This window comes from Myxine glutinosa, chromosome 5, assembly GCF_964187855.1.
Source record: "Myxine glutinosa chromosome 5, kmMyxGlut1.1, whole genome shotgun sequence".
NCBI lineage: Eukaryota > Metazoa > Chordata > Myxini > Myxiniformes > Myxinidae > Myxine > Myxine glutinosa.
The window spans coordinates 112721512-112743603 of NC_136265.1; the positions used below are offsets into that span (position 1 = coordinate 112721512).

At 45.9% G+C, this 22092-nt stretch overlaps 1 protein-coding gene across 2 annotated transcripts in view; it reads right to left on the minus strand.

The window, feature by feature from the left end:
* Positions 1-10844: 10844 nt before the first annotated feature.
* LOC137427240 (gap junction beta-2 protein-like) overlaps positions 10845-22092 on the minus strand; it is a 57872-nt gene continuing 46624 nt past the window's right edge. For both annotated transcript variants that reach the window (XM_068116574.2, XM_068116575.2), the window contains exon 5: positions 10845-17952. In XM_068116574.2, the coding sequence (XP_067972675.1) occupies positions 17593-17952 (360 nt within the window). In that variant the 3' untranslated portion in view covers positions 10845-17592. The remainder of the gene's footprint in view (positions 17953-22092) is intronic.

A 22092-nucleotide genomic window follows, 5' to 3' on the forward strand; every position in this document is an offset into this window, starting at 1 on the left:
ATGTAGAGAACTTTCCTGCACGGACTAACCGTGAACTCCGCGTTCCTAAAGGCATCCATGTAGTGAATACTCGGCTTGGCCTCCCGGAAAAAGTGCGATCGAGTTGCTTAACTTTGGATCTTTGATCAACCCCTTAACCTTCATTCCCAAGAAACTGACGGTCAAAGTCAGAGGGTCATGAGATGGAGTTTGGTTTGGCAGGGACAAGGTCGTTGTTGGTACTTAGTCCAGAGGGAGTAATCTGGAGGGGTTGTGGTGAAATTTTGGCTGCTTTATTTTTAAGTGATAACTGTGCCCGGGGGGAACTGATAATGTGGGGGGGGTTGAGTTATCTGGTTTGTTTCTCCAAATTGGCCGGCAAAGAAAAGTTTTCGCTGGGTTCAAACTTTCTTTCTTGAAGGGGGGGAGTGTTACATATCTATGTGAATTAATATTCAGATCTTTGCTTATCCGTGTGTAGTATATTAAGGGTTGTTGTGATTGGAGGGTCAGGAGCCCTTCTGAACCAGTGGCCGGAAACGGAAGTGACCGGAAACGGAAGAGGAAACGACACGAGGAAAAAAGGACGAGTATTCTTCTTGTTCTTCCTCGCCCCGCTCGGACGAAAGGTGGCCTCGACCTTGCGCTGCGTGACAAAGCGGCGTTCCGAAGCCCGTCTGGCGAGAGGAGTGCGGGGCCTGGTACGATACCGACCCGGTGGAGACGTCAAGTTGACGTGGGGCCGTGCATCGACCCCGCGTCTGGTACCGTTCGCGGCCCCGTCTAAAAAGACGCGTACGAGTCGCAGGTTGGGGCCTAGCACGCCTGGCAAGTGGCGTGGGGCTTTTGGCTTGCTTTACCGCACCCGCTTCGCGTAGCCACGAGAGGCTGCAGCCGCGGGGCCTGGTACGATACCTGCCCGGTGGAGACGTCCACCCGGAGTTCGTTCAACCGCCCGAGTGCGGCGACGCCGACTATCATCTTGGTCAGGAGGGGCCCAGAGACATTGTGCGGGACCGAGACCATAAGGGTGTCGTGAGTACTCACCGGGACACACGTATATAAGATGGCCATCTTATTCATAGGGAATTGATTGTCATTGAAATATTGTTGATGGTGGTGTATTGTTGATTGCTCGGGGAAAATCTCCGTGGTTGTGTCATTGGAAATTGTATGGTATCAGTACCATTGGGAAATATATTCTTGAACATCAGTGTCTCGTGGGTGGAATTCATAGGGATTGCGTTGCGAAAGCGCATCTATATAATACTACTTTCTGGCGAAGGTCCTCTCACGGTCCGAGGGTCACCGAGACCAGGTAGTCACCGAGGGGACCACGTAACAGTATGTATATATTATATATATATACACAACAGACAAAAACAACATGCATTTAAAGGCCATTTTCCCTGCAAGAGCAGGGGTTAGCCTTGCGGTCCCCATGACAATCTTCTCCATTTTGCCCTAATTTCTGCATCTCCCCTTGTTAACCCCCTTGCCCGCATTTCTTCTTCCACCACCTTCAGCCAAATGTTTCTCGGTCTTCCCCATCATCTACTTCCTTCTACATTCATTTCCATCACTCTTCTCAACCAGTCATTTTCATCCTTCCTCAACAAATGACCAAACCATCTCAACCTGTTCCTCTTCACAGCATCAATCACAGGCTCTATTCCCATCATCTTTCGCAATTCATCATTTGTCTTCCTCTCTCTCAATGATACTCCGCACATCCACCGAACCATTCGCATTTCCACCCTTTCCAGCCTTCGTTGCTGCTCTATGTTCATTACCCATGTCTCGCTCCCATAAATCATAACACTTCTCACACATGCAGCATACACCTTTCCCTTCAGCTTCAACGACACTCCCCTCTTCATCAGCACGCCACTCAGTTCCCGAAACTTCTTCCATGCACATCTCTCTCGAGCAACCGTTGCCGAGTCTGATCCACCTTCTCCATTCAGCATGTCTCCGAGGTAGCAAAATGTTTTCACACCTTCCAGCTTCACGCCATCTCCAAGATCCAACTCAACATTTCCTCCATCTGAAGCTCCCTCTGTGCACACCTTACATTTGAATGTAGCTGCCACACTGGTTAATGACCCTCTCAGACCACTACATTTTTGATGAACCCACTCAGCGCACATTGTAGAGTGAATGGAGTTCACTCCGACACCCTTCCTGCACACAGCACATGGCCACTTCCCAGTTCTTTCCACCTCACCACATGCTTTACCACTTGCCATCACCTTCGTCTTTCCGATATTCACCTTCAGACCTTTTGCCTCCATACATTCCTTCCACTTGTTCATCTTTTCCTTCAGTCCATCTATACTTTCGGCAATCAACACCAGATCATCTGCATACAACAACTCCCACAGTAAACCCTCCTTTATGTTCTGAGCCAGCACCTCCATCACAGCTACAAAGAGTAGTGGACTTAGTACCGACCCCTGATGCACTCCCACCTTCACCTCAAACTCACCACTGCTCCCGTCCTTCGTCCTTACAGCTGTGCACGCTCTTTTGTACATTGCCATCACTACTCTGATAAACCATTCTTCCACTCCTAACTTCCTCAATGCCCATGTCAATACTTTGCGTGTAACCCTGTCGAATGCTTTCTCCAGATCAACAAACCCAAGAAACAACTTCTTCCTCTTCTCCATGTACTTCTCCTGCAACTGCCTCACAATAAAGAGCACGTCTGTCGTTCCTCTTCCTGGCATAAATCCAAACTGCATTTCGTCGATCTTCACCTTCTTCCTTATCCTCCTCTCCAACACCCTTTCCAATACCTTCATTCCATGCTCCAATAACTTTATCGCTCGGTACGAGCCACACTCCAGAGGGTCACCTTTCCCCTTGTATCGAGGGACGAGGGTACTCAGTTCCCAATCCACTGGAATGCGGCCTTCTTTCACCACCAAATTACAGATCTCTGTCATTCTCTTCACACCCCAACTTCCTGCTGCCTTCAACATATCTCCCACAACTCCCATCGGCCCTCCCGCTTTTCTACTCTTCATTGCTTTTATCGCTTCCTCAACTTCTTTCAAAGTTATCTTCTCTGCCAGTCCTAAAACTGGGTTACTCTCTATGTTGCCATCCCATTCATTCTCTGTATTCAACAGCATTTCCATATATCTTTTCCATCTTCCTTTAATTCCATCTGGGTCCACAACGATTTGTCCCACTTCATCCTTCAAGCAACTCACCCCCATCACATCACACCTCTCTTTCGCTATCTGCTTTGAAATCCTGAATACCGCTCTCTGACCCTCTTCCGAATCCAAGCGTTCTCCGAACATTTTCCTACATGCCTCTTGCGCCTTTGCTACCTCTTTCTTTGCAGCCTTCTTGGCTGCCTTATAACTTTCATGCTCTGCTTTTTCTGCTCCCGTACCCTTCGCCTTCTGCCACACCTTGAACTTCTTCCTCTTCTCGTCAATCCTCTTTCCAACTTCTTCATCCCACCACAATGTTTCCGAGTGCCTGGTCCTTTTGTGTGCCATCGATAGAGTGAGGTCCTTTTGACCATCCACATATCTCACCAACGGCTCCCAACAGACTATCTTTCATTGACATCCAACCACTTTCAAGTTCAACCACATCGTTCTCTACCCTACTCAGCCTCTCTTTTAATGCCTCCCTTACCGTCACCTCTTTCAACCTCCACACCTTCATTCTCGGTTGGTACTTCACCCGCCGAGCTCTCCTCGCACCTTTCACCCTTATGTCGCAGACAACCAAGTGGTGCTGTGAAACAGCCTCCTCCCCCGGGATCACCTTTGTGTCCCGGAGGTGCCCCCTATCTCGCCTACGCACCATCAGGTAGTCAACGGTTGTCGTCGACCCACCTGATGTGTATGTAACAAGCTTATTAGCCTCTTTCTGGAACTGAGTATTACAAATCAACAAATCAGCTCCATCAGCAAACTCCAAAATCCTTTCACCTTCTCCATGTCTCACACCATATCCGTAACCCCCATGAACTCCCTCAAAACCGTCCATACTCCTTCCCACATGTCCATTTAGGTCTACTCCTACCACAACTTCCTCATCTTTCACGTTTTCCATCAGCTTCTCTATCGCACACCAGAACTTGTCCTCTTCATCGCTCCGACCAACCTGCAGAGCATATCCCGAGATGACATTCACCAAGAGCTTTCCAATCATCATTTTCACCATCATCAACCTATCACTCACTCTAGTCACACTCACCACACTGTCTACAAACTCCTCAGAAAACAGGACACTAACACCATTCACGCCCTCCGGGCACCCTTGCCACACAAACTTGTATTTCTGTCCCTGCCTACCCTTCACCATTCTCACACCACTTCCCTTCCATCTCGTCTCCTGCACACAACATATGTCCACTCTTCTTCTGACCAATACTTCCACCACTTCTCCTGATCTCTCTGTCATTGTCCCTACATTCCATGTCCCAAACCTCAGAAACCGATCTCCACTTCGGGCTGTACCATGCCCATATATAGTTGTAATTGTCATGGTTCTCTTTTTGAGGCAATGTTTTTATGGCCGGATGCTGTTGACGTGCCTGTGACGCCACCAATTGATTTGAATGGACTTGCATTTCATGGATGGCACGGTATTGAAATTTTGCAAAGCTTCAACAAAGTTGCAAACAGTTTCCATACACGGTTGAAGGCGGCGATGCCTGATCCCGCAACAGACCAGTGCCACCCCTTTCAGCCAGGTGACTAAGTGCTGGTGAAAAACTGAAGGCGGACCACAGCGCTGCAGCCCAGGTGGACGGGACCGCATCAGGTACTTTTTGTATCGCATACCACGGTCAAGTGTCAAGGTAAGCCTTCGTGGGTACACGCCACACACTGTAAGACATACATACCACAGGGAGAAGAGCATGAAGAAGCCCCTACGGTTCCTCAGCCTCCTGGGGGTGATAGCGCTAACCCATCAGTAGCCCCCTCTTCGGGAGGAACCGTGGGACCGCATCGACCAGGGACAGTGGAAACACAGACCCGTCGCGGGGCTGTGGTGGCCCCAGAACCCTAACCCCACCACCATCCTGACTAGTTCATAGGTGCGGGAGAAGAAGGAGCATGAGCACAAGCATGAGCGGAACACCTATTGGCAGGTATCCAGGCAGGTAGCGGCTGCCCTGAATAAAACAAAGTGTTGGGCGTGCACACCTGTTCCCTTGTCCATGAAAGGAATTCATATGAGAGCAATTCCCCTTCCTATTACTCAGATTTGTTGGAAAGACAAGAGCAGCATGAGTAGGTATTCCCTGGGGGACAACACCCGTGGTGGCCAGTCCTGTTTAAAGGTTATGATGAAGACCAGAGAAGCCTTCAAAGAAGAAGAAGAAGTGTGTCCTGAGTTAAAGGAGGGGAGGATGCCACCCAAAATCCAACAGCAAGAGATGCTCGGAGCCTTACACCTGATAGAACAAGAAAGAGGAGTCCTCTGCCTTCAGAGCTCAGGCTGCGGAAACTATACGCATGCATTTGCAGGGAAATCAACATGTCAACACACCCTGACAGAAGGAGGTCATCGGGGGGGGGGGGGGGTGCGAGAATGACTGCGTATTTAAGGGGAGACCGACGCTGCTTATTAGAGTTCAGGGTAGGACCCCGTGGGACAATGTTTGTATGTGGGGATAAGGCTTACCCCTACCTGCCGAAAGGGTGGGTCGGTACCTACTCTCTAGCCTATGTTGTGCCCCAAATACATTTCATGGAAGAAGGGTACCTGATGGTGGCCGGACAGACAAGGCGGAAACGGGCCTTATGGCATAAGGATGGCCAAACGTCTTTGCATGGAGCACTGGAGCAGGATGGGAAAAGGCAGTGAGCTTTTTCTTTCCAGGAGCATGTGCGGTGATGAACAGTTATCAACGAGATAAATTAGCGTTTGTATTAGAGAAGGTAGCAAATGAGTCAATAGAGGCAGAGCATGCATTGTTGAATGCTGTAGTGGAGATGTGAACAATGATAATGCAAAATAGAGTGGCGCTTGACTTACTTCTGGCAGAAAAGGGGGAAGTTTGCGGAATTGTTGAAGGTAAATGTTGCACTTGGATTCCAGACCCAACAGAGGGAGTGCAGGCAGCCATCAATATGATGAGGGAGATAAGTACCAATTTGAAGGATGAAAGATCTATTTGAAGAAAAAATCTTAGGAGAATGGTGGGCCAAGATAGTTAATTGGCTGATGGTTAAAGTGCGAATCCTCATCACGATCATCATTGTTATTGGATGCTTGAAAGTGTTAATCCGTGTGTGTATCAGCAGATTTTGCAATGCAGGTAACAAGTGAACAACACATGGTGGTCAGGGAACCGGAGAAAGATGCAAGAGACATCCTCATACGAGAACCTCCACCCCACTACTCCCACTCCGCCTTGCCCTCAACCCTTGCCCCCGATTCAATTAAACCATGCCCAACCAGCCCGATAGCCTATATCCAAGAGTTAACTAAGCAAACCATGCAAGAGCTGGAGGCATCTCTGGAGCGAGCGGCGGTTCTGTCCCCAGCGAACATGAGTGGCGAAGACTGTGTAACGTCATGCTTGATGATGACAACCAACTGTGGGTCCCCATGCTGGAAGAAGTGATCATGTGCGAATCCAATAGGGGAAAGCTTCAAAAAATTTGTCTTGTGTTTTTAATAAAGGTGGATAAGACGGCTGGGCGCCATCATATTTTAATGTATTACACTGCCTTTCACAACCAAAACCTTTATTAACACTTTGCTTCAATTGAAAAATAAATGCAGATGCCTGCTACTAACTTGATATTTACAATTTAATTTTAAAAGACCCTGCCTGTTAATGGGTCTCTGGTTGCTTTTTGTTTTTTGCCTCTTGTATGAGAGTCTTTGGTCGACCACGGGCGGATCCAGGAATTTCAAGACCGGGGGGGGGGGGGGGTGCATGAAACGATAGCGCTGGGGGAGGATAAAGGAGGGGTCTGGGAGTCCTCCCCCTGGAAATTTAAAAAAATTGATCGTCAGAAACGGCATTTCGTGCGTTCTTGGAATTTTCTGCAGTTCCTTGTGTTCTTCCCTGGTCCAACAGTTCAGCAGATTCGCACCCCTGCACCCTCATCCTGGATCTGGGGGGGGGGGGGGTGCGCAACCCCTGCACCCCCACGGATCCGCCCCTGTCTACCCACATGCTTTGCAAATAACTTTGCTTTTGAGATTTTGCAATCTTTTACCTGGCCTCAAAAATTTGATAGTGGAGACCAATACTTACATTTCAATCATTTATAACTACATATGCTAACTAGATGATATTCATAGAATACTTACCCTGTGCAGTCAACTTGTGTTGTCCCTATCGAATTATGACGTCATAATTATGGCACCTATGACGTCATAATTATGGCACCAATAACGTCATCGTTAACACCTATTCCCCATATGGAGTTCTTTACAATGCGCCATGTTTCAATTTTTTCCATGCAGCGGTTTTGGAGATATAGATGTGCAACATTTTTCGGTTTTCCCAAGATGGCGCCTGTACCACATGACCTATGACGTCATGATGATCATTAAAATATTCTAAAGGAGAAGGCGCTCCTATCGTGAAAATTTCGTGTCCATCAGACCAACAGTTGCTGAAAAAAAATTCATAATGATTGGATGGATAAGTTTTGTATTTGTCGAATTAGGACGTCATAACGAAGGCACAGGTGACATCATCACTAACATATCATATTACCCATGGGGAGTAGTTGACAATGAGCCAGGTCTCAATTTTTTCCATGGAGTGGTTTCAGAGATATAGAGGTGTGAAGTTTTTCCAAGGTGGCGCCTGTACCACATGACCTATGCCGTCATGATTATCATTATAATATTGTACTTGAGGAAGAGCTCCTATGGTGAAAATTCCGTGCCCATCAGACCAACAGTTGCTGAGAAAAAGAATTCACAATGATCGGATACGTGTTGCACATGTCGAATTATGACGTCATAATGAAGGCACAGATGACATCATCATTAACATATCTTATTCCCCAAGGGGTGAAGTAAAGTGAAGCCTTCCATATAGAGTGAAGTCCGTATTTGATCAGCACCTCGGAGTTAAAGCTCGCTTTCGCTATTCGTGGTTTCCCCGGTCTTAACCGAGGGGGAGTCACGCGACAATATGATGCAATCTAAAATGTCCACAAGTGAGTGTTGGCGGATGAGAGAGACAGCTTAGGCCCTTCTATATGACATCCTTCAGTCCCTTCTTTAGGCCCTCCTTTATGCCTTCCTTGAGGTCCTCCTTTATGCCTTCCTTGAGGTCCTCCTTTATGCCTTCTTATAGGTCCTCCTTTAGGTCCTCCCTCGAAGTCCTCATTTAGGTCTTCCCTTTAGGTCCTCCTTTACGCCTTCCATTAGCCATTTTAATACTGTACAACTTCGTCTGTGCGAAACACCAAGACAACAGTTTGCAGTCGGATGTCATTCCAGCAGGAATCAACCCCAGATTGTGCAACATCAAGAACCCGGGTGGAGGTGTCCTGGAACTCAAACAATGGGACTGTGACGTACACCAGAGGGAATGTGATGCACAACAGAGGGAATGTGATGCACACCAAAGGGAATGTGATGCATACCACAGGGAATGTGACATACACCAGAGGGACAGTGACATACACCAGAGGGACAATGGGAATGTGAAGTACACCAGAGGGAATGTGATGCACACCAGAGGGAATGTGATGCATACCACAGGGAATGTGACATACACCAGAGGGACAGTGACATACACCAGAGGGACAATGGGACTGTGACGTACACCAGAGGGAATGTGATGCACATCAGAGGGAATGTGATGCATACCACAGGGAATGTGACATACACCAGAGGGACAGTAACATACACCAGAGGGACAATGGGACTGTGACGTACACCAGAGGGAATGTGATGCACACCAGAAGGAATGTGATGCATACCACAGGGAATGTGACATACAGTCACGTGAAAAAGTAAGTACACCCCATGTAAGGTTTTGACTTTTTCAACATATTTCAACATACAGCTATTTGATCTTCATTTCAACAATATTGAAAGATAAAGGTGATATAATATAACAAATATCATGAAACATTCACATTTTGTAGTCCATTGTATAATTTAAATAAACATAAATGCAAATTTCGCATGTGGAAAAACTAAGTACACCCCTAAATTTATCACTACTTCAAATACCTAAAATTAGAATCAGGTGCACCAGCTCAGGTGCAAATGATTAGAACATCATGAGAGAAGATCTTGGAGGAACCTGTCTTATTTAAACCTCAGACATTTCGTTTGGTTTGCTCTTTGTTGTTGAAGTGTGCGGCGTCACCATGCCTCGATCAAAAGAGCTCTCTAAGGCCTTCAGAAAGAAGGTTATGGATGCCTTCGAGTCTGGGAAGGGATTTAAAAAGATCTCCAAACAATTTGAAATCAATCATTCGACTGTCCGGAAGATCATCTACGGTTCAGGCCAGGCCACCCCAGCAAGTTCAGCCCGAGAGCAGACCGCAAGATGCTGAAAGAAGTCTCTAAGAACCCCAGAATGTCATCACGGGACCTAAATGTAGCTCTTGTCACTGATGATGTCAAAGTGCACAAGTCTACCATGAGAAAGAGGCTGCACAAATTTGATCTACATGGGAGGTGTGCCAGGAGGAAACATTTGCTGTCCAGAAAGAACATCAGGGCAAGACTAAAGTTTGCCAATGAACACTTAGGCAAAGACCAGCACTTCTGGAACAATGTGCTCTGGACAGATGAGTCAAAGGTAGAGCTATTTGGCCACAGTACCAGAAGACATGTTTGGCGAAAACCAAAGACAGCATTTGACCACAAGAACCTGATACCAACTGTAAAGCATGGTGGTGGAAATGTTATGGTTTGGGGAAGCTTTGCTGCATCAGGGCCTGGGCAGCTCACCATCATAGAATCCACTATGAATTCTTCATTGTACCAGAGGGTGCTTGAGGATAATGTGAGGCCATCTGTCGGAGTGTTGAAGCTCAACCGAAGGTGGACCTTGCAACATGACAATGACCCTAAACATACCAGTAAATCCACCAAGGAATGGCTGAAAAGAAAGAAATGGAGGGTTCTGGAATGGCCAAGTCAAAGCCCGGATCTAAATCCCATCGAGATGTTGTGGGGGGGGGGGGGGGGAGGTTGGAACAAGCTGTGCATGCAAGAAACCCCTCAAACATCGCACAGCTGAAAGAATTCTGCATGGAGGAGTGGGAAAAAATTTCTCCCAGTCGATGTCAGAGACTGCTAGACAGTTATAAGAAACGCCTACTTGAGGTTGTTTCTGCCAAAGGGGGCAATACCACCTATACGACCCAAGGGTGTACTTACTTTTTCCACATGCGAAATTTGCATTTATGTTCAGTAAAATTATACAATGGACTACAAAATGTAAATGTTTCATGATATTTGTTATATTATATCACCTTTATCTATCAATAATGTTGAAATGAAGATCAAATAGCTGTATGTTGAAATATGTTGAAAAAGTCAAAACTTTACATGGGGTGTACTTACTTTTTCACGTGACTGTACACCAGAGGCACAATGACATACACCAGAGGGATAATGGGAATGTGACATACACCAGAGGGACAATGGGAATGTGATGGACACCAAAGGGAATGTGACATACACCAGAGGGAATTTGATGTACATCATGGGGACAGATGGAATGTGACATACACCAGAGGGACAATGGGAATGTGACGTACACCAGAGGGAATGTGACGTACATCAGTGGGACAGATGGAATGTGACATACACCAGAGGGAATGTGACGTATCTCGTGGATATCCTGAATCCCTTCACCCAGGAATCTCAATACTCGGACCAAGTGAAATTCTGGAGGTTTATTAGGATAAGATCATTCATATATGAGAAGTTTGTAAGCACATAAGCCAGAAGCACTGTTTCAGGAAATAACACCACAAAGCCATCCACCAGACAAACTCAGAGAATTTCAGTCTACATTTGTCTTTATATACTTTCATCGAACAACAAGGAAACTTAACCCTCTGGAGTCTACTATCTATATAATAATAGCGTAAGGACTCGACTTTGTTAGCCCTTTTACGCCGCACCCAGTGACCCGATGCCCACGGCACTAATGGATTTATGATCTACGAACCGCGCTCTTTGTTTATCACGTACAGCCATACTCGAAAAATCTGAATTAGCCGACGTTGGGGCCCAACGCCCAAAAGCATCCGATTAACTGCCGATACGACGCCATCTTACGACGCCATCGTATTGGCGTCTGCTGGGCGAAGGCGAAGCGAGCCGTTCGCTCATTGGACAGTCGAGTGGTGTGAACATGGGTGGTGTGAACCAAATGGTCTTTTTATTCCCTTGAACATTTTAAATTATGATATATAAGGAAACGTCTTTATCGTCATTTTAATAACGTTAAATGGAGTGACGTTGCGATACTCGGGGTGCGTTGCATAAATCCTCGTAACTCAGAGAGGTGTAGCAGGTGGCGAGACGTAAGGAAGCTTAAAGATAACGAGCTGAAACAGACGAACGATATGTCAATCCCTTTCTACACCGAACGGCAATAAAAGTATGAGAGCGGGAAGGCATGGCCTGAGCACTTCGAGCAGAGAGGACTGATTGGACTTAACTTAAAGAGAAAAAATTGGAGCTTAACGGAAGAAGAAGATCCCACGAGCGCTCCCCTATGCCATCCATAATAGTACACTCTATCCATACACCACATCCTCCCTTCCGTGGATGTTCCACGGGTTTCGGCTCGTTATTATTATACCCACTGGAGTCTACTATTATTATTATACCCACTGGAGTCTACTATTATTATTATACCCTCTGGAGTCTACTATTATTAGTCCCCTACCGGTGTACACCGGAGGGGACTATAGGTTTGCACTCCGTCCCTCCGTCTGTCAGTCCATCACGCAAAGAACAGTTTTCCGGACTTTTTTTTCTAAACTCTTAATGCTAATGATTTCAAACTTGGTACATGGTTTCCTCATGATAAGTTACAGATCAAGTTCGAACTTCACGACGTTTCGATCATTTTTGACAAGGTTATGGCACTTTGAACTTTGGTAATTTCCCCAACAGTTTTCCGGACGATAATTTGGAGTGCGGTAAGTAAGTCATAATACTGTCTTCTATGACAATGCTACCCAATGCCGGTAGAGGACATGTATTGCAGCGCAATACTCAGAATGCTTGTTACTCCCGCCAGGGAGTAATGCATTCACTCGTGTCCGTGTGTATGTGTATGTGTGTGTGTTCGTGTGTTTGTGAACAAGATATCTGGAAAAGTCCTGAACGGATTTGGATGAAAGTTGGTGGGATGATTGCCCTTTGGATAAGGAAGAATTGATTAGTTTTTGGTAAAGCTCAGGATATTATTCCCGATCCAGGAATTTTTTGAAGGATTCTTTTTACCATTGGAAGATAGGGCTCATTTTTTTAAACATTATCTTCTATATATTCTATATTTAACATTGTGATATGAAAATAGTTTTAATATTTGTTGTAAATGTAGTTTAAACTCGTGGTTATGCGTTAGAGCGGTGTATTTTTTTTAGCAGCGTCTTCTTCAATGTTCATTTTTTTTTTCTAATAAAGACATATTCTGTCATTTTAAAACCACTAAAGTGTGTATTAGGTTTCCCCGTTTCATAAAATGTATCGTTTGATACGTATAATGCTTTAAAACTGTTTTTTTTTTTTTTTTTTTTTTTTTTTTTTACCTCAGAAGAGATATCAACATTTAGCTCAGCGAATGTCAATCGCGGTGTCAGTATTTGATGAACTTATAAAGACTTAGCTCCAGATTTGTCAATGGCTGAGGTATATTAACAAATGAATAAAACAGGTTTGGCAAAATTCCAACTTTTTTTTTTAAAAGATCGTATATTCACCCAGGGTTGTGAGAGGCTGAAGAAGAAGAAACCTCGCATGGGCTTCCCAGACCAAATAAATAATTCTGGTTCTGGCTCTGCGATTTTCAGGTTCATCACTCCCGCCAGGGAGTAATGCATTCGATCGTGTCCGTCCGCGTGTGTGTGTGCTCGTATGTTCGTGTGTTTGTGAACAAGATATTTGGAAAAGTTCTGAACAGATTTGGATGAAAGTTGGTGGGATGATTGCCCTTGGGATAAGGAAGAATTGATTCGTTTTTGGTGAAGCTCAGGATATTATTCCGGATCCAGGAATTTTTTTTGGCAATTTTTTGGGGAAAGATTTGTTTTACTGCATTAAAGCTTTTATTCTTATTCTTAAATGATGTTTTTCTCCTCTAATTCCGAGATATATCAAAATAAATTCTCTGACAGTTTGGGCTTACTTTCTTTTTCATTTATTGTTTTGGGGAGAGGGGATGTTAAACAAAACGTATCATTCCAACTAAACCCACGGCGGGAGTATGCGCTCTACTGAGTGGCGTTCTCGTTATTATCTATATTATAATAGGCGAAGGTGATTCTGTCTGTCTGTCTGTCTGTCTGTCTGGCCGGGGGTGTGACTTACTCCGCTTACAGAGTAGCTCCACCCATTCTTGGAGAGGCTTCATGTAAACAAATATCCACCATTTTATTGACTCGAATAGCTTTGAGGCCTGTTTAGTTAGGCCCATGTTGTCTTTTTCTCTTTAAACTCTAATTCGATATATCATTTAATTTTTAACAGTCGCTAACATAGTGTTAGACTCGGTTGAAAAAAAACGGGAAGAGAATCCCATGAAAGTTTCCGTTTATAGAACGAAATGATTTCCCAAAGGCCTGTAAAATAAAGCCCATTCATTGAGTCACCCTCACGATTTTATCTCGAATTAACCATCTGATTTAATTTTTATCGATTGTTTTAGACTCGGTGTCACAAATAATTGGGAACATTCACGCACACACGGGAAAATGCAGAGATATATTTTTAAAACTCGCGCCACGATGATACACGAAAATACACCGCCTAAAATACCAGTCGGGGAAAATGTCGACATATATTAAAAATTCGCTTTTTCTTTTCCGTTAAGATATATTGCTTTTACTTTTGATGACAGTCGTCACAAAAACGACATATATTTCTTCGTTCTTATTTCATTCAACATTATTATCCGGAAGTAAAAACTAAAATATGTTTCAGGAAATTACCGAGAGATATTTCTTCGTTTTTTTATTTATTAGTTATGTGCGCATACACTTTAAATAGGTTTATTTGAAATCTTTAATTTTCACAATGTAATTTACTTGCCATTTGTCATTTGATGATTACGAGACACCTCCTCTTGAGGATCGTGACAATTCATGCGTTGCGTGGAAACTTCCATTTCCAAAATGAATGACACGGGAGAGGAGAGAGGAGCGAGGGGTTGGAGAGTGAAGAGCGAGGGGTTGGAGAGTGAGGCGCGAGGGGTTGGACAGTGAGGAGTTGGAGAGCGAGGAGTGAGGGGTTGGGGGGCGAGGGGTTGGGGGGCGAGGGGTTGGGGGGCGAGGGGTTGGAGAGCGAGGAGTTGGAGAGAGGGGAGCGAGGGGTTGGAGAGTGAGGAGGGAGGGGTTGGAGAGCGAGGTGCTAGGGGTTGGAGAGTGAGGAGCAAGGGGTTGGAGAGTGAGGGGCGAGGGGTTGGAGAGTGAGGGGCAAGGGGTTGGAGAGCGAGGAGCTAGGGGTTGGAGCGTGAGGGGCGAGGGGTTGGAGAGTGAGGAGCGAGGAGTTGGAGAGTGAGGAGCGAGGAGTTGGAGAGTGAGGGGCGAGGGGTTGGAGAGTGAGGAGCAAGGGGTTTAAGAGCGAGGAGCGAGGGGTTGGAGAGCGAGGGCGAGGGGTTGGAGAGTGAGGACCTAGGGGTTGGAGAGCGAGGGGCGAAGGGTTGGTGACTGAGGAGCGAGGGGTTGGAGAGCGAGGGCGAGGAGTTGGAGAGTGAGGAGCTAGGGGTTGGAGAGCGAGGAGCTAGGGGTTGGAGAGCGAGGAGCTAGGGGTTGGAGAGCGAGGAGTTGGAGAGCGAGGAGCGAGGGTTGGAGAGTGAGGAGCGAGGAGTTGGAGAGCGAGGAGCGAGGGGTTGGAGAGTGAGGAGCGAGGGGTTGGAGAGTGAGGAGCTAGGGGTTGGAGAGTGAGGGGCGAGGGGTTGGAGAGTGAGGGGCGAGGGGTTGGAGAGTGAGGAGCGAGGGATTGGAGAGTGAGGAGCAAGGAGTTGGAGAGTGGGGAGCGAGGGGTTGGAGAGTGAGGAGCGAGGGGTTGGAGAGCGAGGGGCTAGGGGTTGGAGAGTGAGGATCGAGGGGTTGGAGAGTGAGGAGCAAGGAGTTGGAGAGTGAGGGCCGATTGGAGCGAAGAGTGAGGAGCGATTGTAGAGGAGAGTGAGGAGCGATTAGGAGAGGAGAGTGAGGAGCGATTGGAGAGGAGAGTGGTGAGGAATTGGAGAGGAGAGTGGTGAGGAATTGGAGAGGAGTGTGAGGGATTGCAGAGGGGTGTGAGGGATTGGAGAGGAGTGTGATGAGGTACTGGAGAGGGGTGTGAGGAGAAGTGGGATTGGAGAGGCGTGAGGGGTCACATATTATGTGAAATAAATAAATTGTGTTCATTACACCATTTCTGGATCTGATTAATTGCCAGTAACCATTTTGTAAAATTTAATGTGCAGCATCTAAATCAAGATGTCCAAATGTCACACACGTCCATGCCCGTGGGATTCCCACGGGTGACCCCACTAGTTATTATATATTATGCACATCGAATCCAGGAGGCGGTAATTGGAAGCGGTAAATTTGTATGCGGTTCGAGCGGATAAATTCGGCTTGGAGATATTTCGGCGCATGCGTGAAGCCGATAGAATCGGCTTGCAGACTCCAGAGAGTTAAAATTGTCCTTCGTCACACAGGCTGTCCCTGCAACACATACTGGTAGCAAGATAAGGAATGCCATCACAACGTTTAGATAAAGGCTGTTTAAAAACAGCTTCTCAGATCGAGGCAGTCTGACCTTAGCTTTGAGGGGGGAAAATGGGTCCTACTGCCCCCATGAGCCCAAGAAATCCCTCACACGTGCACCAGAGGAACAATGGGAATGTGACGTGCACCAGAGGAACAATGGGAATGTGACGTGCACCAGAGGAACAATGGGAATGTGACGTGCACCAGAGGAACAATGGGAATGTGACGTGCACCAGAGGAACAATGGGAATGTGACGTGCACCAGAGGAACAATGGGAATGTGATGTACACCAGAGGGAATGTGACTTACGTCAGAGGAAATGTGACGTGCACCAGAGGCACAATGGGAATGTGACGTACAGCAGAGGGACGGAGGGAATGTGATGTACACCAGAGGGAATGTGACGTACACCAGAGGGACAGAGGGAATGTGATGTACACCAGAGGGAATGTGACTTACATCAGAGGGAATGTGACGTACACCAGAGGGACAGAGGGAATGTGACGTACACCAGAGGGAATGTAATGTACACCAGAGGGAATGTGACTTACATCAGAGGGAATGTGACGTACACCAGAGGGTCAGAGGGAATGTGACATACACCAGATGGTCAGAGGGAATGTGACGTACACCAGATGGTCAGAGGGAATGTGACGTACACCAGAGGGAATGTGATGTATACCAGAGGGAATGTGATGTATACCAGAGGGAATGTGACGTACACCAGAGGGACAACGGTAATGTGATCGATATTCCTCAGACGTGGACAATGAGACAGACAAAACATACAAACTTATTCAAAACAAACTAGGAGTGAATTTGTTCACAGAGCAGGTGGGTTTGTACAAACACGATCACAGTTACACTCATTCACCAATCCATGATAAACACCTGATTTGTGATGTAACACTGCTCACATATATTACCATGCTTTACCCACTTCCACCTGTTCGTAAAGGTAAAATACCCCCATACTCCCATCTGGGTCTCAATCCCTCCTTACCCCGCAGTGTGAGCCTCAAGCCCTCCTTACCCCCCATTGTGAGCCTCAAGCCCTCCTTACCCCCATTGTGAGCCTCAAGCCCTCCTTACCCCCCATTGTGAGCCTCAAGCCCTCCTTACCCCCCATTGTGAGCCTCAAGCCCTCCTTACCCCCCATTGTGAGCCTCAAGCCCTCCTTACCCCCCATTGTGAGCCTCAAGCCCTCCTTACCCCACATTGTGAGCCTCAAGCCCTCCTTACCCCACATTGTGAGCCTCAAGCCCTCCTTATCCCCATTGGGGGCCTCGAGCCCTGTAGGTAAAAGTGAAATAAATATTGGAAACCAGTCCCATGCAGGTAACCAAGAATAGAAGGACACGTGCCCATTGTGCGCATAATCACATTACCTTAACCTTCAGGGCGTCATTTCAATAACACCTTTGTAAAATTATATCGTGCTACATTGGTATAAGTAGAAGCTCAAAATAAAAATTAAAATGTTTTTAAAACCTTGTTATGTTACCAATTGATATTGTCCTTCGAATGATTTCCTAACTTACATCGTTGCTATAACAACCATCACTTGTTAATCACTTGTTGCTATAACAACCATCACTTGTTAATCACTTGTTGCTATAACAACCATCACTTGTTAATCATTTGTTGCTATAACAACCATCACTTGTTAATCACTTGTTGCTATAACAACCATCACTTGGATGAATCATTAAATTCTTTTTCTGATGTGACTGCCTCTTCCTTCTTATCCGTGGACCTTCGTCTCTTACTGCTGCCTTGTTCGGCCACATCAAACCCCACGTGACCGACTTTCCATCTTCCTTGGGTGCAGATGCGTATGGACAGGTATGCCAGCTCTGCAACGTTGAGGAGTAGGCAGATCGTGCTGACGGTGAGCATGAACAAAATGAAGATGTTTTTCTCTGTTGGTCTTGAGATGAAGCACACCACCGAGTTTGGACAAGGAAACGTTTCACAGCTCACGTAATGGGGGAGTACGAAGTCTCCATAGGTCATCTTGAAGAGAACCACACCACCCGACTCCACCAAGATCTGATGAAAGGACAATGAGTGGGAAAGAAAGATGAAGGGACAACGTGACAGCACAAAGCAGAGACAACAGATTTGAGAGACAGTAATAGTTATCTGGGTGAGCAACGTTCCTATGAAAGAGTTCGATGCCAGGGATTACCTCGTGGGCCTTGGGTGTGGTAAATAAACCTCGTGGGCCTTGGGCGTGGTAAATAAACCTTGTGGGCCCTGGGCATGGTAAATAAACCTTGTGGGCCTTGGGCATGGTAAATAAACCTTGTGGGCCTTGGGCATGGTAAATAAACCTTGTGGGCCTTGGGCATGGTAAATAAACCTTGTGGGCCTTGCGCATGGTAAATAAACCTTGTGGGCCTTGGGCGTGGTAAATAAACCTTGTGGGCCTTGGGCATGGTAAATAAACCTTGTGGGCCTTGGGCGTGGTAAATAAACCTTGTGGGCCTTGGGCGTGGTAAATAAACCTTGTGGGCCTTGGGCATGGTAAATAAACCTTGTGGGCCTTGGGCATGGTAAATAAACCTTGTGGGCCTTGGGCGTGGTAAATAAACCTTGTGGGCCTTGGGCATGGTAAATAAACCTTGTGGGCCTTGGGCGTGGTAAATAAACCTTGTGGGCCTTGGGCATGGTAAATAAACCTTGTGGGCCTTGGGCATGGTAAATAAACCTTGTGGGCCTTGGGCATGGTAAATAAACCTTGTGGGCCTTGGGCATGGTAAATAAACCTTGTGGGCCTTGGGCATGGTAAATAAACCTTGTGGGCCCTGGGCATGGTAAATAAACCTTGTGGGCCTTGGGCATGGTAAATAAACCTTGTGGGCCTTGGGCATGGTAAATAAACCTTGTGGGCCTTGGGCATGGTAAATAAACCTTGTGGGCCTTGCGCATGGTAAATAAACCTTGTGGGCCTTGGGCGTGGTAAATAAACCTTGTGGGCCTTGGGCATGGTAAATAAACCTTGTGGGCCTTGGGCGTGGTAAATAAACCTTGTGGGCCTTGGGCATGGTAAATAAACCTTGTGGGCCTTGGGCATGGTAAATAAACCTTGTGGGCCTTGGGCGTGGTAAATAAACCTTGTGGGCCTTGGGCATGGTAAATAAACCTTGTGGGCCTTGGGCGTGGTAAATAAACCTTGTGGGCCTTGGGCATGGTAAATAAACCTTGTGGGCCTTGGGCATGGTAAATAAACCTTGTGGGCCTTGGGCATGGTAAATAAACCTTGTGGGCCTTGGGCATAGTAAATAAACCTTGTGGGCCTTGGGCATGGTAAATAAACCTTGTGGGCCTTGGGCATGGTAAATAAACCTTGTGGGCCTTGGGCATGGTAAATAAACCTCGTGGGCCTTGGGCATGGTAAATAAACCTTGTGGGCCCTGGACATGGTAAATAAACCTTGTGGGCCTTGGGCATGGTAAATAAACCTTGTGGGCCTTGGGCATGGTAAATAAACCTTGTGGGCCTTGGACATGGTAAATAAACCTTGTGGGCCCTGGGCATGGTAAATAAACCTTGTGGGCCTTGGGCATGGTAATTAAACCTTGTGTGCCTTGGGCATGGTAATTAAACCTTGTGCGCCTTGGGCATGGTAAATAAACCTCTTGCGTCTTGAGCATAGAAAATAAACCTCATCAGCCTTGGCACCGTAAATAAACCTCGTGGGCCCTGGGCATGGTAAATAAACCTCTTGCGTCTTGAGCATAGAAAATAAACCTCATCAGCCTTGGCACGGTAAATAAACCTCGTGGGCCCTGGGCACGGTAAATAAACCTCGTGGGCCTTAGCATACTTAAACCGATGGATAGCATACCTAAACCATCACCATTTCATCCGAATCTGTAACTTTTAGAAAATTAATTAAACAATCGAAAAATTGAAGAATTAATTGATTAATCAATAAATCAAAAATACCCATTAGAGCCAAATCACTTGGTCACTGTCATGTCCAAATATCAGCTTCATAGCTTAAAGATGGCGGAAATATCGCACAGACAAACAAAAACAAACAAGACGTCATGCAGAGCACCAAACTAACAAAATACACCCCACACCTCAAAAAAGTTGCCATGACTACATCAAATTGTCCATTTAAGATTTAAATTCATGATCTTAATCAAATTTGCTCTGCTTTAAGAGGAATGTCAATTCATACTTCCTACATCTTTGAGGTTTAATCACACTTTACCCAACCACTGCTACTTCCGGTGTCTTGGATATTGTACACCGCTCCTTTCCTATGCCATCTCCAGGCGCTGCATATCGTCATTGCCGGGCACCAAAGGGGGCTCGGCAATGACGCACGCTGAAAGGGAGTACTCAGTTTTCACTCTGGTTGTTTGTTTGTTTGTTTTCTTGTTTGTTGTACACCGCTCCTTTCCTATGCTATCTCCAGGCATTGCAAATCGTCATTGCCGGGCACCGAAGGGGGCTCGGCAGTGACGCACGCTGAAAGGGAGTACTCAGTTTTCACTCTGGTTGTTTGTTTGTTTGTTTGTTTTCTTGTTTTCTTGTTTGTTGAACACCGCTCCTTTCCTCTGCCATCTCCGGGCACTGCAAATCGTCATTGCCGGGCACCGAAGGGGGCTCGGCAATGACGCACGCTGAAAGGGAGTACTCAGTTTTCACTCTGGTTGTTTGTTTGTTTGTTTTCTTGTTTTCTTGTTTGTTGTACACCGCTCCTTTCCTATGCCATCTCCAGGCATTGCAAATCGTCATTGCCGGGCACCAAAGGGGGCTCGGCAGTGACGCACGCTGAAAGGGAGTACTCACATTTCACTCTGGTTGTTTGTTTGTTTGTTTTTCTTGTTTTCTTGTTTGTTTTCTTGTTTGTCCGGGTGATATCTCAGCCACCCTTTGAGCTAGGAAGCTGAAATTTCGGCAAAATAGTGAGCAAGTACTTTGTCAAAAACGGTATATTTTGTTTTTTGATTAATCAATTAATTGATGAGTTATTTAATTATTAGCGATTAATTTAGTACTTAAACATTTCCTTTCTCTTCTGGCCATTGTCTCAGGCACCTTTTGAGTAAGGAAGCTGATATATGGACATGCCAAGAACCAAATGATTTGGCTGCAAAGACTATTTTTTAGCCGCGTCGCAGACGCTGGTCATAGAGTGCCCTCTGCTGTTGTTGTTGTTCTTCTTGTTCTTGTTCTTGCAGAGAAGACAAAACCTCAAAGCTCCACCCATTCTGCGAACCATAGCTCCACCCATTCTGGGAGAGGCTTCATATAAACAAATATCCACCATTTTATTAACTCGCATAGCTTTGAGGCCTGTTTTGTAGGCCCGTGGTGTCTTCCTCTCTCACACAGTTTTATTTCAAATCAAATTCGATATATCATTTCATTTTTCACAGTCGCTGACATAGTTTTAGACTCGGTTGAAAAAAAACGGGAAGAAAATCCGATGAAAGTTGCCCTTTATAGAACGAAATGAATTCTCAAAGGCCTGTAACTTCAAGTCCATTGAGATATTTTTTTTTTAAATCGCGGCATGGTCAGTCATACACCGCCCGAAATAACAGACGGGAAAATGCCGAGATATATTAAAAATTCGTCCATTTGATGACAATCGTCACGATGAAATATTTAATTTATACGTCGTCACAATAATGTGGAGAGAGGAGCATAGCTCCGTTCACGTGTCGCCACATACGGGAAATTGCCGAGATATATTTTTTTTAAATCGCGGCATGGTCAGTCATACACCGCCTGAAATAACAGACGGGAAAATGCTGAGATATATTTAAAATTCGTCCATTTGATGACAATCGTCACGATGAAATATTTAATTTATACGTCGTCACAATAATGTGGAGAGAGGAGCATAGCTTCGTTCACGTGTCGCCACACACGGGAAATTGCCGAGATATATTTTTTTTAAATCGTGGCATGGTCAGTCATACACCGCCTGAAATAACAGACGGGAAAATGCCGAGATATATTAAAAATTCGTCGCCACACACGGGAAATTGCCGAGATATATTTTCACTTTGCACAAAAATAACATCAAGTAATCGAATCAATAGGAATGTTCTGTGCCTATAACATCGACGTTATAGGCACAGCTGCATCTAGGCATTGTGTAACATCGACGCGGCTTTTGTTTTAATTAAAACTTTTTGTACTTGTTTATTTATTGATTGA